Source organism: Palaemon carinicauda, chromosome 22 (genome assembly GCF_036898095.1).
Source record: "Palaemon carinicauda isolate YSFRI2023 chromosome 22, ASM3689809v2, whole genome shotgun sequence".
Lineage (NCBI taxonomy): Eukaryota > Metazoa > Arthropoda > Malacostraca > Decapoda > Palaemonidae > Palaemon > Palaemon carinicauda.
Genome location: NC_090746.1, coordinates 89,153,499 through 89,181,462, shown reverse-complemented (window position 1 = coordinate 89,181,462; position 27,964 = coordinate 89,153,499). Strand labels below are relative to the sequence as shown.

At 35.8% G+C, this 27,964-nt stretch overlaps 1 protein-coding gene across 1 annotated transcript; it reads right to left on the bottom strand.

The window, feature by feature from the left end:
- Positions 1–2: 2 nt before the first annotated feature.
- On the bottom strand, positions 3–27,955 carry LOC137615961 (glutamate receptor ionotropic, delta-2-like). Its single transcript, XM_068345643.1, has 10 exons — positions 27,899–27,955; positions 26,857–26,960; positions 23,502–23,592; positions 20,020–20,178; positions 19,610–19,793; positions 5,434–5,648; positions 4,306–4,408; positions 2,882–3,038; positions 268–431; positions 3–106 (listed from the first exon to the last, which is right to left on the bottom strand). Exons 1-10 carry the CDS (start codon positions 27,953–27,955, stop codon positions 48–50), a joined length of 1,293 nt encoding a protein of 430 aa, XP_068201744.1. The 3' UTR covers positions 3–47.
- Positions 27,956–27,964: the final 9 nt, after the last annotated feature.

Genomic DNA, 27,964 nt, shown 5'->3' with positions numbered 1-27,964 from the left:
CACATTTATTGAATTGTATATAGGTAAATTTTGCCATGAGGAAATATTTAGGTCATCCTTTGAGCACAAAATTCGATGAAGAAAACTAGAGCAGCACCACATATCCCTAAATATAAGAAAAAACTACAATTATTCCTTTTAGAGATTCAAATACATGTTCATTGGTCATTTTACTTGCTACCACATTAGCCTTTTTCATAACATAACAATGATTTATCAAAAGTAATTCAGTATACCGCAAAATAAAACCTAACTTCTATGAAATACCTGAGGCAAGAATTGCAAATGCGCCCCACATCTGTGCGATGTTAAGGGCAACTGCTGGGGGTTGGCCCTCTTCTCTTCCCGGCGGTAACTGGCATTTGGTTCCATTGTTAACCACTTGGTTAATGAGTTGGTCAATCCATCCATGCTCCTGTAGTTCTTGTAACCTAGAATCATGATAAATTGACCATCATCATTTTTGTGAAATACAACATAAAATGCTGTTGACTATAGTCAGCGCAAAGGTTCCGGGCAAAATAAGCCCCACCCCCTGATGAAGTCATAGCCAATCACGTTGTCTCCCACGTTAACAGCAGTCACTATACATCCTCTTATAAATTTCAAACTACACTAACTTATAATCTTATGTACTTCCCTCGATGTTCATATTGCTTTTATCTCCGGAAGGCTGGCATGTCAATCTTACTCCTTAAAATTAAGATATTTGCCGTTATGTTTCCTTCCAATATACTAAGGCCTCTAATGAAGTATTGAGACTTAACAACGTCTTAATAACAATAAGATGCTTCCATGTCATATTGCCTGTTCAGTCTCAATGTCAATTTGGCAGTGACATGATGTGCACTCCAGGTTTTTTATATTATTTATTTTAGTTTGTTTAAAGATTTTTTTTTCTCTCGGATCTGTTGGCAATTGACATAGTTGTGCAAAGGAATAAGTTTTAGGTATCATGATCCGTATTCTCCTTGTGTCTCGTGCTGAGAAACATTTCTTAATTTGGAGAATCGTTGTGAGGAATGCAAAGGCCTCACTGTTCTTCTTTGGACAGTATGTTTCATGGATGATGATGATGATCAGAATAAAGTTCACAGAATAAATGAAAGATTACCTTTAGTTCAAGTAGAAATCTGGATATCTCACAGGTAAAATTTTGTTCTGTTGACTGGCTTCAGAAAACTAATCAGTGAACTGCAAGTAATAAATTTTTCAAATTAGGGTTTAGTGATCATGAGATGAATTCTATCTGCTCCTGATTTCAGAGTTGAAATCAATTTAAGAACAAAGGTTAGCCAAAATTGTTAAAAATTTTCCTGCTTTTCAAAAGGAAGTGGTCATTGATTCAGAGATAGATTTCCTTGACTAGTATGAGCCATTCAACATCAGTTGGACGATTCTGAGAGCATTTGAAGTCTGCCACTGCCTTGGTTTAGAGTTCTCTTGCTTGAGGGTACACTCGAGCACACTCTTCTATCTTTTCCTATTGTTTTGTTAAAGTTTTTATAGTTCATATAGGAAATATTTATTTTAATATTGTTACTCTTCCTGAAATATTTTATTTTCCTTTTTTCCTTCCCTCACTGAGCTATTTTCCCTGTTGGGGCCTCTGGGCTTATAGCATCCTGCTTTTCCAACTAGGGTTGTAGCTTAGTAAGTAATAATAATAATAATAATAATAATAATAATAATAATAATAATAATAATAATAATAATGTGCCCAATTTGTTTTATGTTATTAGAATTACATTCCGGCCTCTGTCCAAGAAAGCAATGTCATTCACCTTTACTGTTTAATCACAAAAGCTCATGAATAATTGCATCCAAAATTAATGAACGATTTGAAAATTAGTGTTCATAATATAAGAAGTATCGTTATATCTAAAAATTTTCCCATAATCTTTTATTTGGAATGTGTTTTAGAGGTACCTCAATGACGTACCAATTCTATATTCACTTAACTGGTTTACACCATGTAGCAATGGTTGGGCTTAGGGCCTATAGTGGCTGCTAGGGATGTAGTCTGGCAGCATGGTCAATTTAATTTGTTAGTTTGGTAGAAGTATCCTTTTTGGGCTGTGTCTAATAACATTACGATCTTTTTTATAACTATACATGTAGTTCAATGGTAATTAAGCTTCTTGTCACATGAATGAGTAATTAGGTGACAAATTAACGTTTAGAAATATCAATCTGGAGTTCAGAGTACACAAAACTCTAGACTATAGGTAAGTCTAGGATATTTAATTGATTATTAGAAACTAAATGCCTCATTTGTTTCCTTCACAGGCTACACAAGACCACTAGAGTGTGAGAATCATCAGTATGAACATCAGGGAAGGTTCATAGAAATAATGGAGTTTTAATAATAAGATTTATTTCTATACTCACCTGATGTTCATATATATGTCCACCCTCCTCCCCATTGACTAATGGCATTAACAGGATAGGGAATTATTTCGACTTTGTGACTGAAGAAGCGATACGATATGTGTAATATATTATTGTTATTGAACGCTGGTTTGTCTAATTAGTTTACAAGAAGAATTTGTAGATTGGAAGAGAAGAAAATGGAAAATTTCTCAATTTAAATGATAGAATCGACATACTTAGCTTCTGGAGACAAAAGCAGTATGAACATCAGGTGAGCATTGAAATATGTCATGATGCCAGATAACTCCTAATCAATCAATCATTGAAATAACATGTAATTATGAACATTTCATTTATTTTGTTTGTTAGTGAATACAAATAGAATTCAAAATAATTTTTTTAGTAGTACCCAGATAATATTAGAATATGATAATATTTCAAGCAGACAACTTATGTTAATCCTAAGTATGCAGCTCAAGATATCTACTAAGAGAGACGAAGAGCTTACCAAAATCTTAAACTTTCCATGAGAGGAGAATTTCGCTGCAAAACTAAAGTATATGAATGAGTCACTATAGTTTCCCTTGGAGTGAAGTAATTGCATTTTGCTGTATCAGAGAAAGTCTTGGCCACCATAAGATTCCCGCTCAAACTGTCACAAATTCCTGGAAGAAAATCACATGACAAGCTATGATTGTATTTTAAGCTTAGTACCAAGTTTACAGTACTAGTTTGGAGAAAAAGAAAAACTATCTAACATCACGTTAAATAATTATAGTAAATAGGTTAAGGATATTTACAAATCCCCCTAGATTTAGCTTCAATTCTGGAGACTGATGATGATATTTAATTTGTTGTTAAACTCGCAGTCCATTTCTCTTAAAACCTTTATTGTACTGTATAGTCTTTTCTTAGTGAACAACATCTAATTTCAATGTGGCAATGAGGAGATGGTGATCACTACCAATATCTGCACCGCTTTAGCTTCTTACATATCTCAGAGTCATACTTCTCTCTTTATTAATGGCTATGTGATCTATTTGATTTATGTAATCTCCACATGGTGAAGTCACGTATATTTGCGGATGTTCTTGTGCTGGAAAAGAGTAGCTCTAATAACAAGATTTTTTGTTGAACAGAAACTTATGAAATGTGCTCCAAAGTTACCTGTTATTTTCTGCAAATTGGTAATGTTACACCATTATGTAAATGTGTTTAGTGGCTCAATTCCAGCTGATTCCCGCCCAATTTCCATAACTCCAATATTATCCAAAGTTTTTTTAACGTCTTTTGGAAAAGTACAAATTAATTTTGAAATGTATTTTTTCTGGAGCAGTTCAGATCTTAGGATTTATTTTCTATTGTTAGATATGTACAGTTGGCTTCATTAATTCCGGTACAATGATGTCTCCTTAGCTTCCCACGAAGTTTACCGGAATTAATGAAGCCAACTGTATCTCCAATGGCATTTGGTTATAGCTATCTTATTACAAGTTAGTTTCCTTTGAAGAAGATCATAATAGTGAAATGGAGAAATAAGAAGTTAAAGCAACAATAATTATAGAATATATTATAGACATTATTAAACATAATACGAACAAGATTGTTCAATGAAAAAACACTTAATTCTTTATAATGAGGTGCATTTGCATTGACTTGCAGCGGTGCCCTTTTAGCTCGGAAAAGTTTCCTGATCACTGATTGGTTAGAGTCATCTTGTCCAACCAATCAGCGATCAGGAAACTTTTCCGAGCTAAAAGGGCACCCTTGCGAGTTGGTGCAAATCTGCCTCCCTAAAAAGAATTGACTAAGGTGCCACATATGTGCTTAGACCGTTTCCATAACGTTTAAAAAGCTTTCAGAAGACTAAAATTACTGCCAAATATTTGCTTAGACAGCGGCTATAAATTCCAATAAGAATTTTGTTCCTACCTGCAAAATGGCCCTTTGCGATGTCATCACGGGCAGCATAGCAGTCAGGAAAGAATCCAGTGCTCCTTTCCAGCAAATTCTTGTACATTTTTACATCGGCTGTCTGTTAGAAATAAGATAAATAAAAAATTTCAATCTATATTGGGGAAATGGATTATACAAGATTGATTCTGATATGAATTGATTTGCTACTTAAAACTAATTTCTGTTGTTTCAAATGTTTGGACTCTCATTTCCAACATTGTAGTTGTGTATACACTGTTAAAAATTTGCATTTAAACAACGGTAAAAGTCTGGCAACATTTATTCCAGGACTTTTACCGTTTTAAAAACGGTTATATTGGCGTAAAAGAGTGATATTACGGTCACCAACTCGTAAAAGATAATAACAAAGTAAGGTGAAATTACGGTCGCCTGTGTTTTACTGAAATACGGCGGGGAAAAGTATATTTTTACGGAGACTTTTCAATACAAATTACGGTTTTTTTTCTAACAGTGTACATGATATTGTTGTTAAGAAAGTTGGTGACTTTTGTCCTTTGTGCATACCATGAATAATAATGATAACAAATCTATTGGTGACAGATTTTATTAAAAATGTTTGGACTTTCTTATCCAACTTTGAAGCTGTGTACAAAGTTGAGGATTTTTGTGCCATATTCACGGTGAATGTTTGCAAACCATGAATATAGATTGTGACAATCTTTTCGTGATATTATAGTGGTACAGTACTTGTTTTTATTTTCATCAAGGCATAGAGTCATTTTTTTAATTACCAGAACCAGTTCCTTTTTTTTCAAAGACAAAAAAAAAAGCAAATAACCGGGAAAGTTTTAGCAAAACTTAAAATAAGTAATAACAAAACTTATTAATACAGGGTGTGGCATAAGTAAAGCCCTCTTTATTTTCATATCTCTTAATGTATATTTTCTTTATTCTTTTCTTTAATCAATTGATAAATCTTAATTTTTTAGGATATTCTATCCAACCATGAGGTTAACAAAGTAAAAGAGCAAAAACAATTCAATTGTACAATAAAAATTATTGAGACTAATTTTTTTCCACTTAAACTAAGGGCGTTACTTATGCCGCACCCTGTATATATACAAAACCGTTAAAAAGATTTACCTTGAAAGTATGCAGGATAATTCCGCCTTGTTCTAGCCTCCAGGGAATTCTAGTCTGAGCAACAAGATCCTCTACTGAGCGAATAGGGACTGGAACAGAGGGCACCGTGAGACTTGCTACGAGCAAACTGCTATAAGTCCTCATAAGGATGAGTGTCCCAAGCATCCATAGACTCATGAGGATTCTGGCGCCTCTTGGTATATTCCATGCGATTGCTGGTCATGATGATTTGGAAGCAGTATTTAGTATATAACTCTGACATCAAGAGGATATTTGTTGTAACACGAACTTATTATTATCATTATTATTATTATTAATTGCTAAGCTATAACCCTAGTTGGAAAAGCAGGATGCTATAAGCCCAGGGGCTCCAACAGGGAAAATAGCCCAGTGAGGAAACGGCAAGGAAAAATAAAATATTTCAAGAACAGTAACATTAGAATAAATACCTCCTATATAAACTATAAAAAACTTTAACAAAACAAAAGGAAGAGAAATAAGGTAGAATAGTGTGCCCGAGTGTACCCTCAAGCAAGAGAACTCCAACCCAAGACAGTGGAAGACCATGGTACAGAGGCTATGGCACTACCCAAGACTAGAGAACAATGGTTTGATTTTGGAGTGTCCTTTACCCAGAAGAGCTGCTTACCATAGCTAAAGAGTCTTTTTTACCCTTACCAAGAGGAAAGTGGCCACTGAACAATTAAAAAGAAAAAAAGAGTTTAGTTCTCTTTACTGTAGAGATTGTATTTACAGGTAACCAAAACCCTATGTCAGAAAAATGAAATGAAAGAGGAGATAATACTCAACTCTTAAAAATGAAATTTGAATCTATAGACCACAATAAGTTAACCTAATGTTTTAGACCAGAATTGTTTTAACTAAAATATGTAGACCAGAATATACTGATCTATTTTATTTTTTTTTAGATTAGGTCCCCCTCATTTTTCTTATATTTTTGTAAGGGTACTTTACTTTGATGGCTGCTTTTCCGGTCCCATACAGCAGGAGAACCCCAGCTGATATAATCTACCCCTCCTCATCTGGGAGTTTTACGTTCGGAGGCTCCATCCACCATACAATAATCAGCAAATTTAAATATATGGATACCCTATAGGCCTACTCTTATGAATGTAAAAGGAATTTTATGCTTCCAGTACTTCTGAATATACTTTAAATTTATGTAATTATGGGAAACACTATTGTACTATTCCCTGTCTCGCTGTCTTTATAAAGCCTATTTTGTGTACGTATATGTCAAGCACATTGAAAAAAAAACTATAAAGGAAAGTATAAAAGATGCAAATGATAGTAATAGCATGTCTGTACATTGTTAATAAAATAAAAAATAATCCTAATAATGGTACAGTAATAAAAAAATAACAATCCACATTTATATATCGATAAAGATATACTCTATTAAAAGAGTAAACATACAGAGACCTTCATACTTCATTGATCATTATACTAAGAATTTTGTTTTTGAAAATTTCTAACTCCTAAGAATTTAATGCCTAAAATAAAAATCCACAGTAAGTAATACCCACATATATCACTCGCAGAAATATCCCAAGTAGAAAGCTGCCTTTGAGGAACTTCCATCAGGACGACATGGTTATTTCACCCAGAACTAGATTTTTCCTGTCAAAATCTTTTTCAAATGATTATTTTCAGTCAGCTTAGGCTAACATCTTTAATCTATTTTCTGTCATGTCAAATAATTTTCACTTCACAAAAGAAACCCCTTGGCGAGCTCTCTTGGGTTTTGCATCGAAACTGAAATCACTCACAACACGTTTGAGAGACTACTTTATTCACTGTGCTACAACTCCATATTCCCGATGAATGTTCGATGGCAGTGGGGATTGAGAGAAGTGCATACAACAAACGGGAATGATGACCAGTCAGATGATTTTAGTTGGTGTATGTCTTGAATCAAAGGCTAAGAAAATTATCAACTAAAGTAAAAGATTAACCTTCTGTAGGTTCTGTAGTCAGTTAAATTTTGCATCTTCCACTCCAGCGGCTTGGAACTTTATTGGAAGTATTGTAAGAGTAGGTGTGACCAAGTCCTTCCCTTTGTTTCAGGAGTTAGTACTCCTTATTAATGATTTAGCAAAAGCTTAACTGTTGGCCTCCTTTTTTTCTCTATTATGAATATTGCAGCGACTGTACATAATGAACAGGTCATGTAATCTTTTATGTCTTTACACTGAAGGCGCTCGATTGACAGTTGAGTCATTTACGCAATGGAAAAACAGTAGAGTGATTTGGTGGCAAATGAACTCCTCACTCATCTTTCAGGGTAGAGTCTTGAAGTAGTATTGAATTTGTTTAAATTGGGATGGATTGAGGGTTACTACTCATTGCAGTGGAAGTTGCAACATATTCTTCCAGTTTTAAAGCCAGATAAGGATCCTTCTCTTCTGTCTTCTTATAGACCAATATCCCTGATTTTATGCTTTGGAAAGTTGATGGAGCGTATGTTACATGCAAGACTCAAGTGGTTGTTAGAGAGCAATTCTTTTTACCATCTAACCTATGCGATTTCCAAAAGGTTCGAAGTACCTTTGGCAATAGTGCTCAACTAGAGCACGAGGTCTACAACGGATTTAAAGAAAATAAGGTGTCTTTGGTCCTGTTTTTTTATCTTTCAAGGACATTCAACAGTGACTCGTTTATAAAAATTATACAAGTTTTGTTTATTAAGCCTATGAGGAAATAGATTGAGGTGGTTGCCGTTACTGCTTCAAGATTGATTTCTCCATGTTTTGATAGGGAGAGATGTCTTCAAAGTATCCAGAAAAAACATGAATGCTACAGGGTTCTGTAAATAGATAGGGTCTTGTTGTATGGCCTTCTTCCTCTCCCAGGCGTGAGGACACTTATCCAAGCAGATGATATCACTTTTCATGAGACAGGGTTTTCTGTTGTGTTTGCTCAGATGAAATTACAGAAGGCTGTTGACTCATTTCTAGTTTGGTCTCTTCAAAGGCGTCTGATTATAAACTCCACAAAGTAAAGGTTTGAGTTTCACTTGAAAAAGTGTAAACCGCATACTTGAGATTTGGTTAGTGAACACGGTCATACCCCTTGATGGACCACAATTGACTTTGAAACATTATGTTGATTACTTCCATCTAAACTGTTTTAAGCAGCTGGATATTATGAGGCATACATTTTTATTTTGTTCCAGATATTTATTAGGACTAAAATGAACTATGTGGATATAGTGTATGGTTCAGCCCTAAATTATTGCCAAGTAGATTAGATGATATTCAGTCAAGAGCATTACTATTGATCTCTGGTACCTTTTGCTCTTCTCCGATCTTTTCCCTTCACTATGAGATAAATTGTCCCCTGTTTATATCTCTATCAACTCAGATTGATGGTGTTATATTTAAAAAATCTATAATATTAGTTGGGATCATCCATTATTCCAGTGTTTATTTTATGATTATGCAGTTATATACAGTAAAAAGTGGACCCCAGGAGGACACGTTCCAACTTTGGTTTCGGCTTCTTACTCTTTGAGCTCTTTACACTTCCCGCGTGGTTCTTTTCCCCTCTGCCCAACAGTTCCCCTTTACTACCCTAGTTTCCTATGAATGGATATTTGTCACCAGATTTTCCAGTTGTAGCTAAGAAAGAGGGCCATTTAGTCGTTAATTCCTTCAATAAATTGTGTGATAAGGAATGTAATGGATATGTGCGCATATATACAGATGGTTCTTTATATGAATTCCAATCTTCTTGCATGGCAGCACTGTCGGTTCCTATCTTAGAGTTTCATGGTGTTTGGAAAATTTCGTCTATAAACATAATTATGGCAGAACCTTTTGTTCTGATGAAGGCTTTAAGTTTTGTATTAAGAGTTTCTCTATAATTTGAAAGTAGTTATTTTCACATAATCAAAGATTTTCTATGATTTAATTCGTTGTTGTGCAGTTGGGGTTTGGTAATAGGTGAATCATATACAGTATATTGCTGTCTGAAGTCATTGTAAACTTAAAGGACACATATTGTGTTGAAATTTAGTGAGTTCCAAGTCATAGTGGTGTTCTAGGAAGTAAATTTGGTGACTCTATTGCAAAAGGGGCTCATTAATTTGTCAATATAGTAAATTCTGTACATATTCCAGTGGCAGAACATATCACAGCTTATCGTAGAGCTGTATGGGAGAAGTGGAGATTGGATAGAGAGGTGGAACTTGGTCTCTCTTAACTTGACTCATACAGAAGATCAAATTTGTTGACAACGAAAAAACCTCTTTGGCAACAACTAGACTTGACTCAGCGATTCTTCGACTTTGTGTTGGACACTCAAGACTGAAAGCTTATCCACATCGCCTGTCACTTGGGAATTTGCGTTTCTGTTCATGTGGTGAGATAGAGGATGTAGGGCACGTCAAAATGCACTGCCCTCGATATTTTACGTTCAGGGTGAATCTGAAATATTCTGTTTCGTCTTGGTGTCCCTGTACAGCTGGATAGAATCTTGGGTGCTGACTTTGAAGTTCCACATCTACTGAAGAAAATTTATCGTCATTTATCAGTCTTCTTTAAGTCCTCAGGTCTCCTCAAAGCATTATGAATTTATACAAAGCGAAACATGAGAGGGGAAACAATATGTTACTTGTTAGATGACATGTGCTAATACACCAAGAAAAAAGAAGAAAGCAACTTACGGGAAAACACTGAAGCCAATTGATGCTGGGCTGAAGTTATGACCTTCTAGGGTAGCATTATGTATGGAACTGCTTCCTGGGTATCAAGGTGGTAAACAGAGGAGGATGAAAGGAATGATTTATATATATATATATATATATATATATATATATATATATATATATATATATATATATATATATATATATATATATATATATATATATACCTAGCAGTTTGTATTGCGGGTAAGTGGATTTTTTTGTTAAAATTTTAACTGTAGTATCTGATTGTCTACGTTGGTGAAACATAAGTAATGTGACCAGATTTCTTTTTCTGTAAAAGAGGGACATTTCACATATATCATCATAGTCATCATCCTCTCCTCGTACGCCAATTAACACAAAGGGCCTCGGTTAGATTTTGCAAGTCGTCTCTATCTTGAGCATTTAAATCAATACTTCTCCATTCATCATCTCCTACTTCACCCTTCATAATCCTCAGCCCTGTAGGACTGGGTCTTCCAACACTTCAAGTGCCTTGCAGAGCCCAGTTGAAAGTTCGGTGAACTAATCTCTCTCGGGGAGTGCAAAGATCATGCCAAACCATCTCCATCTACCCCTCACCATGATCTCATCCACATATGGCACTAGAATAATCTCTCTTATAGTTTCATTTCTAATCCTGTCCTGCCATTTAACTCCCAATATTCTTCTGAGGTCTTTGTTGTCAAATTACTAAACCTGTTGGATATTGCTTCATTGTCATACCATGACTCATGCTCATAAAGTAACACCGATCTCATTAAACTGACATATAGCCTGATTTTTTATGTAATTTCAGGTGATTTGACTTCCAAATTTTACTTAACCTTGCCATTGTCTGATTTGCTTTTTTTTCAATCTTTCATTAAACGCAAATTCTAAAGATCCTGTATTAGAGATCATGATTTCTAAATATTTAACTGATTCCACCTCATTAATCCTTTCTCCTTCCAATGATATTTCATCTTCCATTGCATACTCTGTTCTTATCATCTCTGTCTTTCTTCTATTTATCTTGAGTCCAACCTCATGTGATATTTTATGCATTCTGGCGAGCAAGCTTTGCTAGTCTTGTGGTGTTTTGCTAATAAGGACAGTGTTATCAGCATGCTCTAGGTCAGCAGATTTCTTATTACTAATCCAGTCCAATCCTTCTCCACCATCTCCAAGAGTTCTTCTTCTTCTTCTTCTTCTTTGTCTGCATCTTTTCCCACTTTTCTGTGAGGTCGATGTTTCTTGCCAGCATTCTCCATCTACCTCTGTTCCACACTTCATCACCGGTTAATCCCATTGATCGAAGGTCATCCTTGATACAGTCCATCCACCTTCACTTTGGTTTCCCTCGCCTTCTCATTCCCTGTACCTCCATTTCCATCACCCTCCTCCCAATATACTGTTCATCTCTTCTCATGACATGATCATACCACCTCAGTCTACTTTTTTGGATCTTATCTGATAGTTTTCCAACTCCTGTGGTACCCCTAATTACCTCATTCCGTATCTTATCTCTTCTTGTCACCCCACACATCCATCTCAACATTCTCATCTCTGCCACATCAAGTTTCTTCTCTCCTGTCTTCTTTATTGCCCACGTCTCCGCTCCATACATCATTGCCAGTCTCACAAAATCCATGAGGACGATAAGCAACATAGGTGACAATACTTGTCTTTGGAGTACTCCACTGTTAACTGGAAATATATTTAATAGGACTCCACTAACATTAACTTTGGATTTATTATGCTCATGAACAGACTTAATAAAATTTATACATTTAAGAGGAACTTAATAAAGCAGGACTCTCCACAAAATTGGCCGGTGCACACTATCCAAGGCTTTTTTCATAATCCAGAAATACTATCAAAAGTGGATTTCTATATTCTACACATTGCCGTACCACATGTCTTAAAATGAAAATTTGGTTTGTACAAATTTTACTTTTTCTAAATCCTGATTGTTCATCTCTCAGCTTTTCATCGATCTTTCTCTCTAGTCTCTTTAGAATGAGGATACTATATACCTTCATGACAATTGACGTAAGTGTGATGCCTCTGTAATTGTTGCAGTCAGTCAAAAATCTCCCTTTTTTGCCATTTTCACCACCACTCATAGTATTCTGGGAGTCACTTCATTTTTCAGACAATATCATCTCAGCAGTTATTCCATCGTATCCAGGGGCTTTCCATCTCTTGAGATTTTTAATGATAGCTTCAACTTCAAACACAAACACAAAATATCTATCTGCAAAGTTCAAGATTATATTACTCAGGGATGACATTAAACAATCATATGCACATGTAACAAGGCACACTTTATAGAGGATTGGTATCTATACTGTGATGTGGCTTATTATAAGCTAAAAACGTATTTGCTACGGGCATGAATATATTTTGGTTATTTTTGAGATTTTAAATTCTGCGGCTAAGTTCCAACTCTTTGCTTTTAAAATATTGGGATCTGCTCTCTATATATTTTTGTAATACATATCATCTTTGTTTTACATATAATTGCCATAACTTAGACAGAAATCCGAAGAAAAAACAGTGTTATTAGAATTAAGAATATTTGATATATTAATTGAAAGAAAACTATCATGAAAATATGTTTTTAGTAATAACACACTTTTCCGAATGTGAATAGAATCCAAGTGTTTCTACTTGTCAAAAGATGGCAGTACACGTCCCTTGTGCCATTCATGTGAATGATTCCATCCAACTGGAAAAGGGGTATAGATTGACACATATGTAGAAATATGTGTGGTAGGTATAGATTATATTCAGTTCCAATTAAGTAGTCTATATTTGGCTATTTTAAACCAAAATGACGTCATGGAAGATTCCAGAATGCAAGGATTAAAGAGCCCTACATATTGTTTCTTTTCATGGCCAATAGATGGCTTTAGCAATGGAGTACTAAATTGCTAATTATCCCCATCATCCGCTCATTATAATGTTTATTACTTCATTTCTGTTGCTATTTGGGCACAAAATTGCTATAAAATAGACGATCGCGAACTTGATGTTCCTTGTTATCTGGCCACAACTCCGTTCTTAGAAAATTACAAATTTCACAATAAATATCACAGAAATATTTCCTCTGCAAACAATCGTTAGTTCAATTAAATTTGGGGATCAGGGGGGTCACCAGATATGCCACATGTACTGTAATCGGTGAGACAATCAAGTAATTACAATTATTTGATCTAATTTTCAATTACCTTTTTATGAAACCATAAAATACTTAATATGATTTATGGTATGACATGCATTGATAGTAAAAACTATATCGAATAACAATATTGTTACATTGCGAAAGACACAATAGCTCCCTCCCTCCCTCCCTTACATCGTAACGAGTTTTACTCTACCTCCAATAGATGGCATCAGAGGCACCTTGCCCCAACTAATATAATTAGTTACTTGACGAACACGTGGGTCAAAAAAGTGTGGTAGGAAGGTAGAGGCTAGAGGATTGGTAGTTGGTAAATTGTCCAACGATCGTTTCCTTATTAGGAAAGAATATTTTTATTAGAGAATGGTGTGAATTCTTAATATCCTATCGGATGCAACCCGAGTTTACTTATGAAAACGTTTAGTATTGCCTTTCTTCATAAGAACACATGGAATGTAATTCATGTCCCTGTACAAGTGACGAACGTAACAATCATCAGCATAGTTAAGGTGGGTGGGACGAGTTTGGGACAGCGCTGCCAAATGGAATTTCCTTGAATGGAGAATATCATTATCTATGACAGATTCAAATCATTTAAGGATTGATAATTATATGCCAGGCGGTGCACAACTATGGTGTAAGTTCATGTTCTTATAATCAGCGTAATCAACTAAGACAAATCGAAAAATTAAAAAGAAAATTGTCATTTTTGTGTCCTCGCCAACGCGTGACTGCGTTGCGTCATCCACCTGCGAATTTGTTTGTCAGTAAGGGCGTTCCAGTGTGTAATTCAGTTGTAAAGTAAACCTTGTGATCATTTCCTTAGTAAATGTATGCAAGTCAGTAAAGCTGTTTCTTGGTTTGGTTCAATATAGGTTAAAAGAAACCATTAAATTTGCGAATTGCGAACGAACGAGAGAGAGAGAGAGAGAGAGAGAGAGAGAGAGAGAGAGAGAGAGGGGCCACTTATAATAAGACAGGAATGCTGATGATCTCTGCAAATGAATCAGAAGGGACTGAGTATACCTATAGGGGAAGTGTGGATGTTGCATTAAGTTATTAAGTATATATGACAATTATTTGTTAGCATCTATTTTTATTAGTACAAATATTGATCGTGATGTTTTCAAGGAATTTTGTGCTTGGCATAGAGTAGAAGATGATCGTTTCGAGAGACGGAAATGTAAACATATAAATTATGTTACCAGGATTAATGAGAATGTAAATAAAGTTTTGCTCTATACAAAAGTTTGTTTCAAAGGAACTGTTTCTTCCGTAACGATATCAAAGTCAGTTTAAATCATTGCAAATACATCTCAAGAAAAGCTACCTTTTCTACATTTTTGATTCGATGGAAAGGTTAACAAAGATGATAGGTTGTTTGGATGTCAAGAAAGGTTAATCGAGATTTTTCTAAGTATCAAAACGCTTTTTAAATAAGTTACAAATACCCTATGATTGATATAAATGGGAACAAATGTTAGGCTGGGCTAAACAGTCTATTGTTAATTTATCCTTATTTTTATCGGTCATAGGTTCAATTCCTTGGCCGGGCTGAAATATTCATCATTATAGAAATTTCCCTTTGCGTTTGAGATCCCAAGGCAGAGTAAATTCGATATAAAGGGGTATATGCAACTTATTTAAAAAACTGAAATATATATATATAGATATATATATATATATATATATATATATATATATATATATATATATATATATATGAATATGTATCACTAACATTCGTGATTTAACTAATGTAAATATCAACCACAATGGCATTTAATTCTATCCTTGGGAATGTATATCCTCTGAAAATTCATTTATGATAAATGTTTCTGGCTGGGCAAGGATTCGAACCTATGCCCTGAGCCGAAACAATTCTACCTTTGGGAATGTATATCCACTGGAAATTAGTTTTATGATAAATGCTTCTGGCTGGGCAAGGATTCGAACCGATGACTTGAGCCGAAACAATGCCTGCATGGACGAATTTACCAATCGAGCTATCAAGAGAGAAATAACTTAATTTCAAGTTCACTGTACATGATCCTCATCATCTCCTACGCCTATTGACGCAAAGCGCCTATGTTAGATTTTCTTGAACTTTTAAATTAATACTTCTCCATTCATCATCTCCTATTTCACGCTTCATAGTCCCCAGCCATGTAAACCTGGGTCCTCCAACTCTTCTAGTGCCTTTTGGAACCCAATTAATTGTTTGTTGAACTAATTTATCTTTGGGACTACAAACAGCATGACAAAACTTCCATCTACCCCTCACTTTGATCTCGTCCACACATGGCACTCAGTAATATCTCTTATAGTTTCATTTCTAATCCTGTCCTGCCATTTCACTCCTAATGTTCTTTTGAGTCTTTGCTCTATAATCTACAAAATCTGTTGAATATTGTTTCATTGTCATACCACGACTCATGTCCATACAGTGATTTGATTTCAAAATTGTACTCAACCTTGGCCTTGTCTGATTTGCTTTTTTTCAATCTATTATTAAATTTCATTTCTAAAGACACTGTATTAGTGATCATAGTTTCTAAATATTTAAATGATTCTACCTCGTTAACCCTTTTCTCCTTCCAATGACATTTCATCTTCCATTGCATATTCTGTTCTCATCATCTCTGTCTTTCTTCTATCTATCTTGAGCCACAACTCCTGTGTATTTCATGCATTCTGGTAAGCAAGCAATGTGGTGTTCTGCTATTAAAGACAGTATCATCGGTATATTCTAGGTCAGCTAATGTCCTATTACCAATTCAGTGCAATCCTTGTCCACCATCCACTGTTCTATGCATTACAAAATCTACGAGGATAAACAACATAGGTGTCAACACATTCCCTTAGAGAACTCCACTGTTCACTGGAAATTCATTTCATAGGACTCCACTAACATTAACTTTGCACTTGGTATCCTCATGAATAGACTTCCTCAAATTTACACGTTTAAGAGGAACTCCATAATAACTCAGGACTCGCCAAAAATCTGGTCATTGCACAGTATCAAAGGCTTTTTCATAGTCCACAAATGTCATCAAAAGTGGATTTTTATATTCTACACATTGCTGTACTACATGTCTTAAAATAAACATTTGGTCAGTACAACTTCTACCTTTTCTAAATCCTGCTTGTTCATCTCCCAGCTTTTCACCAATCTTTCTCACTACTCTCTTTAGAATAAGTATACTATATATTTTCATGACAACTGACGTAAGTGTGATGCCTCTGTAATTATTGCGATCCGTCACATCTCATTTTTTTTTGCCATTTTCACCAACACTCTTAGCTCCCACTCATCAGGTTTTGCCTCTTCGGGCCACACTCTACAAAATGATCTTGTAAGTATTCTAGGAGTCACTTCATTCATTTTCGGCCAATATCATCTCAGCATTTATCCCATCGTATCCAGGCACTTTCCATCACTTGAGTCTTTTCATGATAGCTTCGACTTCAAACACACTGAATTCCTTCATTTGCACATCACAGTCTTCCTCAACTTCAGGTATATCAATCACATTATTCCCTTAATATCTATTATTCATGACCTCACTGAAGTGTTTTATCCAACGTTGTCTTTCTCCATCTTCTGTTGTTATAACAGATCCATCTCTCTTTTTAATGGGGATATGCTTTTTTGTCTTTGCCTCTATAAATATTTCATCAATAATTCTATGACCAATTCTTACATAACCACACCCTGAATTCATAGCTTGGTCAGTCTCATCTGCTTTCCTGTCTAAACATTCTCTCCAATCATTCCTGGCTTTTCCTCTTATCTCACTATCAATACCGGAATACTTATCATGCTCTACCTTATCATTTTCATTACTTTCTCGAAAACTTATAATAATCAATATCTGTCTCTGTCTCCTTTTCATAATACATCAAGTATCATTGGATATCCATGGCTTTCTCCGTGTAACTGCATGTCCCAAAACTTCACTATCAACTGACAGATATATGTTCTTAATATCACACCATTCTTCATTAATTGTCTGCCCTTTGTCACTTAAAGTCTCTAAGACTGCAAATCGATTCCTACATTCAATTACAAATGTTTCTCTGTGCTCATCTCCTAGAAGCTTTGTTGTATCAAACCTAGGTATTCTATCTACATTTCTGTTGGGTGCTTTCAGTTTTTATTTGTGGGGCAATGAGGAGCTGGTGATCACTACCAATATCTGCACCTCTATAGATTCTTATCCTTTTCAGATTGCTCCTCTCTTTATCAATGGCTATGTGATTTATTTGATTTTTGTAATTGCCGCATGGGGAAGTCTATGTATATATATGGATGTCCTTGTGCTGGATAAGAATAGCTCCACTAACAAGATTGTTTGTTGAACAAAAACATAAAGTGTGCTCCATTTTTAATTGCAACTTCGCCAAGACCCTCAATACCCTTCGCATTCTCTATACCTTGATTATTCCTTCTAACTTTAGCATTAAAGTCACCAATCACAATTTTCATATCACGCCCTGGGATCTCATCCAATACACTTTGCAGTTCTTCATAGTATTCATCTTTCCTTTCTTAAGGGGCATCATTTGTTGGTGCATGGCAAACTGTAATGCTCATATTGCACTGCTTTGATTTAAACTTTGCGAGTACTGTAACAATCTGCTATTTACAGCTCTCTACTCAGTTAATGCCTTTGCTGCTCTTGGTGTTACCATCATTCCTACCCCTTCTCTTTCAAATATATCAGTTTTTCCTGAATAGATATTGCCTTGGTCTAAGATTAACGTGTTTCAGTTAGGGCTAAGCTATCGAAACTATATTTCATAAATTCATTCTCCACTTGCTGTAACTTCCCAATCTGATTCATGGTTCTAAGATTCCAATTACCAATTTTCCATTTTTCTTTAGCATCTATAAACTGGGAGATTCTTAGCACTCCGGTATGCCCAGGACTGGGGGCCATTCTGTCATTTTCTCTTTCCATAGATTATCTATATCCATAGAGGATTCATTGGCTGGATTCATTAAAGGATAGCCAGTGCCTGGTGATGCGCAGTGCCTATCTAACTAAGGCAAGTGACCCCTGCCGGTCTATAATTCCAGTAAGATCATCCGGCTGGCATCGAGAGTAGAAGCTGAAGAAACAGTAGGTCTATTGCCTTAAATCCAATCCATTACCCTGCTGCCAGTGACTTCTTCGAGATTTATGGGAAATTTCCTCCACACCCAAAGTTCTTGTTACTCCACCAGGCTGCTTATCCACTTATATAACCCTCGGCAAACATGGATTGCTAAGATATACCGCCTGGCACAGTACCACTGTACATATACTCGTCAAATTCAGGAATCTCTTCTTAGACTTAAAATCAACCCATCACCACCATGATAGCTGATTAATGAATTTGCAACACGTGGTTATTAATGATGAATATGTATTCCTAATCTTGTGATTTTAATCAATGTAATTATCAACTACCATGGGATTTAATATCGAATTCTTCCTTTTGGGAATATTTATGCAGTGTAAAAATATGCCTGCAAGGACGATTTTACCAATCGAACCATCAAGAGAGATTTAAGGTCACTTCAAGTCTTCTGTACCTATACCTGTCGAAGTCAGGAATCTGTTCTTAGACTTGAAATCAACACATTTGACACACCCTCCCGTCAGATCCTTTTCTAACTTTAGTCCCCACCCCCCTGAAAAAGGCTCCTACACCCATGATATTCCTATGTATATACAAACCTTTCATCCATTAAAATCAGCAATGTTTTCAGCGGAGCTGGAATAGCTGTTGAAATCAGTGAGTTTCCCTATTTCTAAGGACGAAAGGTTTGAATATGTGTGGGAGTAAATAAAACTTTAAGTAATTTGTATTTATCTTAGTTATAAAAACCTGTCTTTTGAAGCTAAAATTCCCACCTCAATCCCTCCTCTGAATCCTCATCTGAAGGTCAAAAGTGAAGTATCTTAGACAAGAGAGTGAGCGGGGTTACTCGCCAGCAGTCATTACCATTCACCAACTGTTGTTAACTATCTCGTTGACGATTCCAACAGCTGCCCCAGCTGACGAAATTCCCAATTTTATAGGACACAAGTTTGTATAGCTAGGAAAAACACTAATTACTCTTAAAATCAGATTTTTTTCTTAAGTAAGGTAAGTACCAATGATACTGAAAAACCAAGTTATTCAGAAAAATTATGAAGTCAAAAGAAAATCATAATTGTCAGGTACATTGACAAACTTGAAACCCATAAAAGAGAGCCTACAAATACACTTATAATTTAGAGTTATATAAAACTAAGAATACATACACACTTGAAACAGAACTCCCCAAATATGAAGCAGGAGAATGCTGAAAGAGGGTGTCCATTGAGCAGACTGTTGATGCTCATTTTTTCTCCTGGAAGATATCGGTAGGGAAGTCCATTTTAACTTGGCTGCCCCATAGATGATGATCACCAAGAAGAATCCAGTGCCAAGAATTGAGAACCACACCTACAGACATTCAGATTTGAATACAAGCTGATTGCAATATTCTCTTACATCTGATATTCAATTTTGTAATTGTTTTATAGATTCCCATCAATTATAATTTTTTCATGAGGTGCTTTGATTAACGAAGACAAGGATTAAAATTTTTTCTTTTCTTGCGATGAAATATTGTGTATGATACCAAACATTTTTTTTTGTTTTTGTGCGACTAATAGATAGATATACTTACCACTGGATGGAACAGCCTCACAAAATCACTGAGATCAGAAGATCCTCTGGGTCTGGGCAAAAATAGCCAATGAGGGAAGACAAAGAGAGCGGGAGGAAATTCGGCCACTTTGGTTCGTGGATATGATATGGCAAAAGGACCCAATGCGATGTCCACATCCTTTTGGGAAGAAGAATGGGAGCAAGAGCCCATGCATGCACATGAATAGCTTGATAGGATTTTTTTTCTTTGTAAAATATGACCAGATTGAAGAGGAATAATATTACATCCTGTTTTCTTGAAAGGTTGCAGATATGATTTTATCAGATTTATGAAAAATTAATTACCAAAATTATTGTACTTTTACATTATGAAATAAAAGTAGTATTTAGGAAATTTTAGTCGCTATGATTTTAAGGGCCTACCAAAAAACATCGAAAAATTTGATTAGTTAGGAACTGTGTGGTCTTCAAGCACTTTTCATCTAAGCTAGAACAAGGAATTCCTTACAATAGGATATGCCAAAGAAATACGTATTCCCTACCCTAGAGCCAGTGTATCAGATTGCAAGCACATTCTGTTGACAAGGGAGACCAGCAGGTTCAGATTTTCTAAAATTCTTTCACAGCATTTCCTATGTTTTATCAGAAACATATCACCCACTGAGAAGCACTACTGATCTCTCACTTGCTTTGGTGCATGAAAAGGCCATTTCTCAGTTGGGACCCCTTAGCCCAATCCATAGAGGTGGGGCTGATGCTGTCTAGGTCAGCCATTGTTTTCTGTATGAGGCATTTTTTCGGCAACAAGGGGATCTTTTCTTGATCATATTCTCTGTAATGGGTCTTCGGTTGGGATGACTGTGCCAGGTCCAAATACATCCTTCCTGGTCAAAGTTATTGAGTAAAGAATTTCCTGGAAGATTTCCAGAGCTTTGCAAAGATTAAATTCAATTCTAGATGTCAGAGTTTGGCTACTTATGATAATTAAATGTTGTATGAGAAAAATCTTTTCATAATAAAGGGGAGTGGTAAATTCTCTTAAAAAGTAGTTGAAACTTTCTCAGCTACAAATGAAAATAGGACCCTCCTTCTTAAGGGGCCACATTACCATCATCATCAGCAGCAATAATTAAGTATCCTTCAAAGAAATTTTTACCCTGAAAGGCTTGATCCCAGCCATCCTAGTCTCTTTTCATGTTTCTCAGGGTAGTTTGTCTCAACTAACATCTGGCAGACAACAAGAATAATTTTTATGCAAGTATTACAGTTCTTTCAGGATCTCACATGGGAAGAAGTGGGGAAGGAACTAAACAATAGAGGCCATGCCCTGGTCTTTTGAAGGAACCTAAAAAAGGGATCCCAATAATTAAAACTTTCAGATTGGTGGTTGCTCTTATTGCTATTAAAACAATGGACCTTCTCTCATCAAGGACACAATATAGTTGTAAAGATCAGAGCTGGGAGTGAAAATAAATGCCCCGCTCATCACAAGTTATCCCAGTCAAACCTCAGACTTCAGATCTTTTCTTTACTAAAGGCTGGATCTCTTAAGGAGTCTCTATCCCTTAAATTTCAAGGTCAATTTTAAGAGTTCTTAAGGGCTCATTAGAGAAGAGTCTTCCATCTCACAAATACATCACAATTATGATCTAGCCCATGTTTGCCAATCACTACCCTGAGGGTATTTGAACTGTACTGTAGATATCAAGGATACTTAACTAGCAAGTATATTTTATGCCTCACTTCTGGCCATACCTAGGATTTCAGCTAGGAGGTGCTTATAAAGGGTCAGTGTAATGGTATTCGGCCTCAACTGAGCATTTCAGGTGTCTACAAAGTGGCAAAGGCTGGGATTAAGTTCCTATGGTTGCTGTGGTTCTTGATCTTTGTTTACCGGTACCCTTGGCTGGTCTGGGTGGAGACGAGAGTAATGACCTAGTTTTTCTGGGGCTATGCTTCCTGATCAACTTTTTAAAATTAAAACTAATTCTGATGCAGGTTTTCAGGCAGTTAGGCTTTCATTGGAATAGGTTAAAATCCCCCATAGGCCTTCCCAAGACTTATTAGATAGGAATGTCATCCATGGTCAAGAGTTTTCTCTGCACTCTTTCCCCTTCAAAATGACAACTGAGCAGGTTATGGGCCTATTTCATTTTGCTTCCTTCATGACCTAGTGCTGAAGACTAAGTTGAAAGACTTCACTTGGGTTTCGAGGAGAGGAGCTCAGAAAGGTCTGTGGGACAGTTACTCCCTGTTACCCCTTAACTGCAAAAAGGATTTGCATATACGGTACCTTCGACCTCACTCTTGGCACTCTCTGTTTTGCTCCCTTTGATCCCTCCTCCTTTTTCTATGATTCTTCATAAACCCAGTTGGTTTGGGAGGTCACTCCTAGGAGACAAACATGTCTTTGGAATTGTTCCTGAACTTTATGATATTTTACATAAATATAATGGAACTGATGGCAGGTTTTCCAACAATGAAGAAGCTCATTCTAGGCAGTAGCTTGCACAGCATTTCAAAATCTAAAGAGAAAAAGACCACTGTTAGTTGTCTCCTAACAGGGAGATTTCGTTCAAGAACCCTGAGATCCTTTCTATTATTAAGTTCACTCATTAGTGAAATCTGTTACTTTCCCCAGGTTATCTTTTGGGCTTTCTCAATATCGTAGCAAATACCTTGTCCAGGTAGATGGTTTTAGATATTGAGTGAATCTTAGACCTGAGCTCCTTCCACAAGATCCTCAAAATTGCTTTGGGTCTCCAAGGGACCTGTTTTGTTAATTAAGAAAACTATTTCATCTACTCTATGTAGTTCCAATTTGGGGTTTCTCGTACAGTTGCAAGATATGCTTAGACGGAATAGAGGATCCTTGATCTCTCTGCCTCTTGTTGTCAAATTCAACTTGATGTAAGTAGGAACTCTTCGTTTGCTTGGAGTTTCTACTGAACGATTGTCGTTTATGAGTCTACCTTTTTATACTCTGGTATTAGACCTAAGCTTCAAAATGTGCTTTTCACAAAGGGGAGGTGCTGTGTGGTCCTCAACATTCTCCCCCCTCCCAACAATTTTGAACGGAGGTAGGATATATCTGGGGTCTATTATCGGGAAAAGATGATTTCCAGTCTTAGACAAACATTCCAATAGCATGTGCTCACTTCCAAGTGATAACTAATGCTTTTCAGGGGGTAATGTATCGTTCTTTTAGCAGACAAATTAAATATAGGGGATGCGGTGACAGAATTCTTTTGAGCTTTAACTAATTGGTCTTTTTTATACACATTCACTCTTTGCTGGAACATTCATACACTGGCCATGGGGCAGGGAAGAAAACATTTCTTTGGTATATCGTGTTGTTCCCTGACCTAGCCGAAATAGGAAAATTTAGGGCTCTCTTTCATCGAAACCTTTATATGTAGTTGATACTAAAGGAGGATATTGACATGTTTCTTATAAAGATTTTGAAAATACTGCCAAGAAAAAAATACATGGTTGACCAACCTTTCTCTGAATCATACCCAACATTCCATTCCAAGAACCATTTGCTTGTTCCACTCCCCATAGTCCATCAGGCGGCCTCAGAATCTCAAACCTATATTATTATGATGAAGAAGAATTGCAAATAAATGATTAAAACTCATACCCTCTCTCTCTCTCTCTCTCTCTCTCTCTCTCTCTCTCTCTCTCTCTCTCTCTCTCTCTCTCTCTCTCTCTCTCTCTCTCAGTAAGTTTACTCTCAGTAATTTATGAAATATTAACAGCTAGACTTTAATCCACCAAGAGAGCAGCCAGGCTTTAGAAGTGGGTAACTGATCATATCCATGTAATTAACCAGCTAATGGAAAACTCAACACAGTATGACAAACAGCCATGTATGGCATTTATAGACCATGTGAAGGCTTTAGATTTTGTCAAAACCTCCGCAGTAATAAAATCCTTCAAAGAAAAGAAATGTTAGATCACTTGACGATATCTATAGGGTACGAGAAGTACACCAATCCTAAAACTACATAAAAATGATGAGAAAATTCAGCTCGAGAAAGGAGTTAGACAGGGAGACCCCATCTCTCCTACTTTATTCACAGCATATCTAGAAGTTTTTTAAGAATTTGGATTGGGAAAATGTAAGAATTAATATTAATGGGGAATATCTTAACAACTTATGATTTGCAGATGACCTAGCTGTGTTTAGTGAATCATAAGACGAATTACAAAAGACGATAGACGATTTGAATAGAGAAAGCAGAAATGTAGGACTGAAAGAGGGTATAAATAAAACTAAGATAATGTTCAATGAAAATGCAGAGACATCAAATAACGAGCCTCTAGAGATTGTTAATGAATATACGTACTTAAAGCAGATAGTAAGTGTTTCGCCAAGACACGAGGCCGAAAATAAAAGAAGGATAATCATGGGATGGAGAGCATTTGTTAAACAAAATGAAGATTATGAAACGTAAAATGCCACTTTCTCTAAAAAAAAATAGTATTTAGTGAGATGGTCCTACCACTGCTAACTTATGCATCAGAAACTTGGAGCCTTACTAAAGCCTTAGAAAATAAGCGAGTTACAACTCAAAGAGGTATGGAAAGAATAATGATGAGAATAATACCAAGAGAGGGAAAAAGAGCAACATGGATACAAGAGCAAACTGAAGTAAAGGACATTTTAACAACATGTAAGGAAAAGAAATGGACGTGGACAAGACATATAATGAGATTGACAGACAATGGATGGACATTAAGAATAACAGAATGGGTCTCTAGAGATTGCAAAAGAAACTGGGAAAGGGAGAGAAAATGATGGATTGATGAAGTAAGAAAGTTTGTGGGTGTTGACTGTCATAGAAAGACCATAAACAGATGTACCCTAAGTAGAAGGACATGTTTCAGGCCTTTGTTTTGCAGCGGACTTGTAACGGCTGATATATATGTATATATATATATATATATATATATATATATATATATATATATATATATATATATATATGTATGTATATATATATATATATATATATATATATGTATATATATATATATATATATATATATATATATATATATATATATACATATATAAATATATATATATATATATATATATATATATATATATATGTACATATATATATAAATATTTATATATATATATATATATATATATATATATATATATATATATATATTATATATTATTTATATATATATATATATATATATATATATATATATATATATATATATATATATATACGCCGAAAACTTACTAAATCACGACCGCTAAACTAGAAGCACAGGGCAAAATTTTTGAACCTGGTGCCATTACATCACCGTTCAATAAAGTAAGCTGCCGTAAAACAGTTTCAAGTAGAGGCAATACTAGGCCAATGGCTAAAAGGATTCTCCCATTCTTCCTTCATTTCTGTTTTCTCTAATCCTCACATCCTCATTCCCTTCCCTATTCTCTTTTATACTTATTGCAGTCTTATCATTTATCATCATGATTCCATTTATTCAGTATTATAATGAGGCACTGCTGTACTGCTGGATGCCTCTCAGTTATCTTAATATTATTGCAGCTCCTCGTAGTCTTTGATAGGTACAGAGAGTAACAGAGTGACTTAAAAGTAGTGCATTTCCCATCATCGTTACAATTTTACTATCAAACAATTGCATCTGAAATGTTTTCTTATCAGCTTTTATATATTTTGGCCATCACTACAATTGGAGGAAATGGTAGGATTTAATAGATCAAAAGATTCTCCAAAGTAAAGCTTCGGATTCCCCAGATACACCAATGGTCAGTTATTACACTTCATGTTTCTAAGTAGTATATGCATATATATTGTCTTTGCAGTGCTGCCAGTTATATAGTGATTATCTGCAAATATGTCACAAATATTTAGGTCACTCATGGTCGAGACTGAGGATGTGACAAGGACAAAGTAATCTACTGTGTATAAGAGGAATAATTCATCCCTGTATTAGCCAGGTGACTCCCAACTCCACATTTGTTTAGGTTATGATTAATATCATTAAAGTACACATTCTAAACAGATGCGGACTCAAAATGGATTCCTCAGACAGCCTCTAAACGTCTACAACGCTTCCAGAAGGCTAAAATTACTAGCTACATAAGTCGGTGTTTGGGAGATATTTCCATTTCACCCCTTTCTGGACGGCAGAGACTGGTAGCTAAATATCTGACCGGTTTCGCGTTCCCAGACATCTGCCGTACAGGAAGATGTGATCGGTTTCGCGCTCCCAGATAGCTGTTGTCCAAAATGAGGTGATCGGTTTCACGCTCCCAGACACCTGTTGTCCAAATAGAGGTGACCAGTTTTGCGCTCCCAGACACCTGTCGTCCAGGAAGGGGGGAAATGGAAATCTCTCTCAAACACCCGGACATCCATCAACTTATATGAGTGACTGCGCCATCCTGTGTTACGGTTAGCGCTTGAACAATGAGATGAGAGTGGTGATGATAAAACCGATGTAGAGCAATTCGTTTTAACTAGTGGTGGTTGATGAACTGTAACATTGCAGTTTTATGGTCTGTTGGCACTGGAGTATTGACGCTCCAATCCCCCATGTTAAGATCTAGAGATCTATTACTGGCAGATATTTCCAGAATTTTTTTTCTCACAGCAGAGTTTTTTAAAACAGCTTCTACCAGATATATATAATATTATCTATATATAAAACATGCATCTGATAATAAGAGATTAGTTTTTAAAAACATTTATCTTAAGATGGTGAGCTTACTTCGAGTTTATAAAATACCAAAATTTTAAATCGAACCTCTAACTAATTTTTCAAAATCTATTAGTCAATATCAAATAACCTCACTAACCTTAGATTCATCATACTTGAGATGAGCTTCAGCACCTCCCACATGATGCCCGAGTATGTCGTCTTTCCGTCGACATCTTTGTTGATCAAGAAAAAAGGCTGCCACTGTTTTGGGGGACAGAAAAAGATGTCAAACAGACTTCCAGAGCTCAACCGTCGTGTTATCCTTTCGTACATATTTCAGTTTAGTTGGAGAGAAACAAAGAAAAATATACATAAGAAAAGCACAAAATGTAGTGATAGTTGCAGTTTGATTTTGATAGCAGTAAAACAATTTTTGTTGTAATGGTAGAACTTGGGGGGGGGGGGGGGGGGGAGGAAATTTCCGCAATAGGAGCCACCATCGATGGCAACTGAAAACAGCTCGTTCGTGAAAGTTAATTTACATAATTCACATTGCCTATAGTCGCTGCAGAGATTCCGGGCAAAATAAGCCCCACCCCCTGATGATGTCATAGCCAATCACGTTGTCTCCCACGTTAGCAGCGGTCACAATCCACCCCCTTACAAATTTCAAACTGTACTAACTTATAATGTGTTGCGACCGCTGTTAGAGTGGGAATCAACGTGATTGGCTCTAACGTCTTCTAGGGTTGGGGCTTATTTCACCCGGAATCTTTGTGGCGACTATATTTGGTCCAAAGTTTGAGTAAGAAAGGAATAACAAAGCAGGCATAATTGAACCATTGACTATGTTATAACAGGATCACGATTATGAGCTATTCAAGTTTTACCAGTAGAGTTGACGCAATAATGGCAAGCAAGGTGCCTCTGAAAAGGGGCCATTATTATTATTATTATTATTATTATTATTATTATTATTACTTGCTAAGCTACAATCCTAGTTGGAAAAGCTGGATGCTATAAGCTCAAGAGCTCCAACAGGGAAAATAGCAGAGCGAGGAAAGGAAATAAGGAAACAAATAAACTACAAGCTAAGTAACTAATAATTGAAACCAAATATTTCAAGAACAGTAACAACAACAACAAAAAATCTTCCATATATTAACTATAAAAAAAAAACTTAAGAATAAAAGTCTTACCGTTTCTGCCGCAATCCGCACGAAGGTCTGGTTTCGGGGGCGGTGTCCCTGTCCCATCGCAAATGT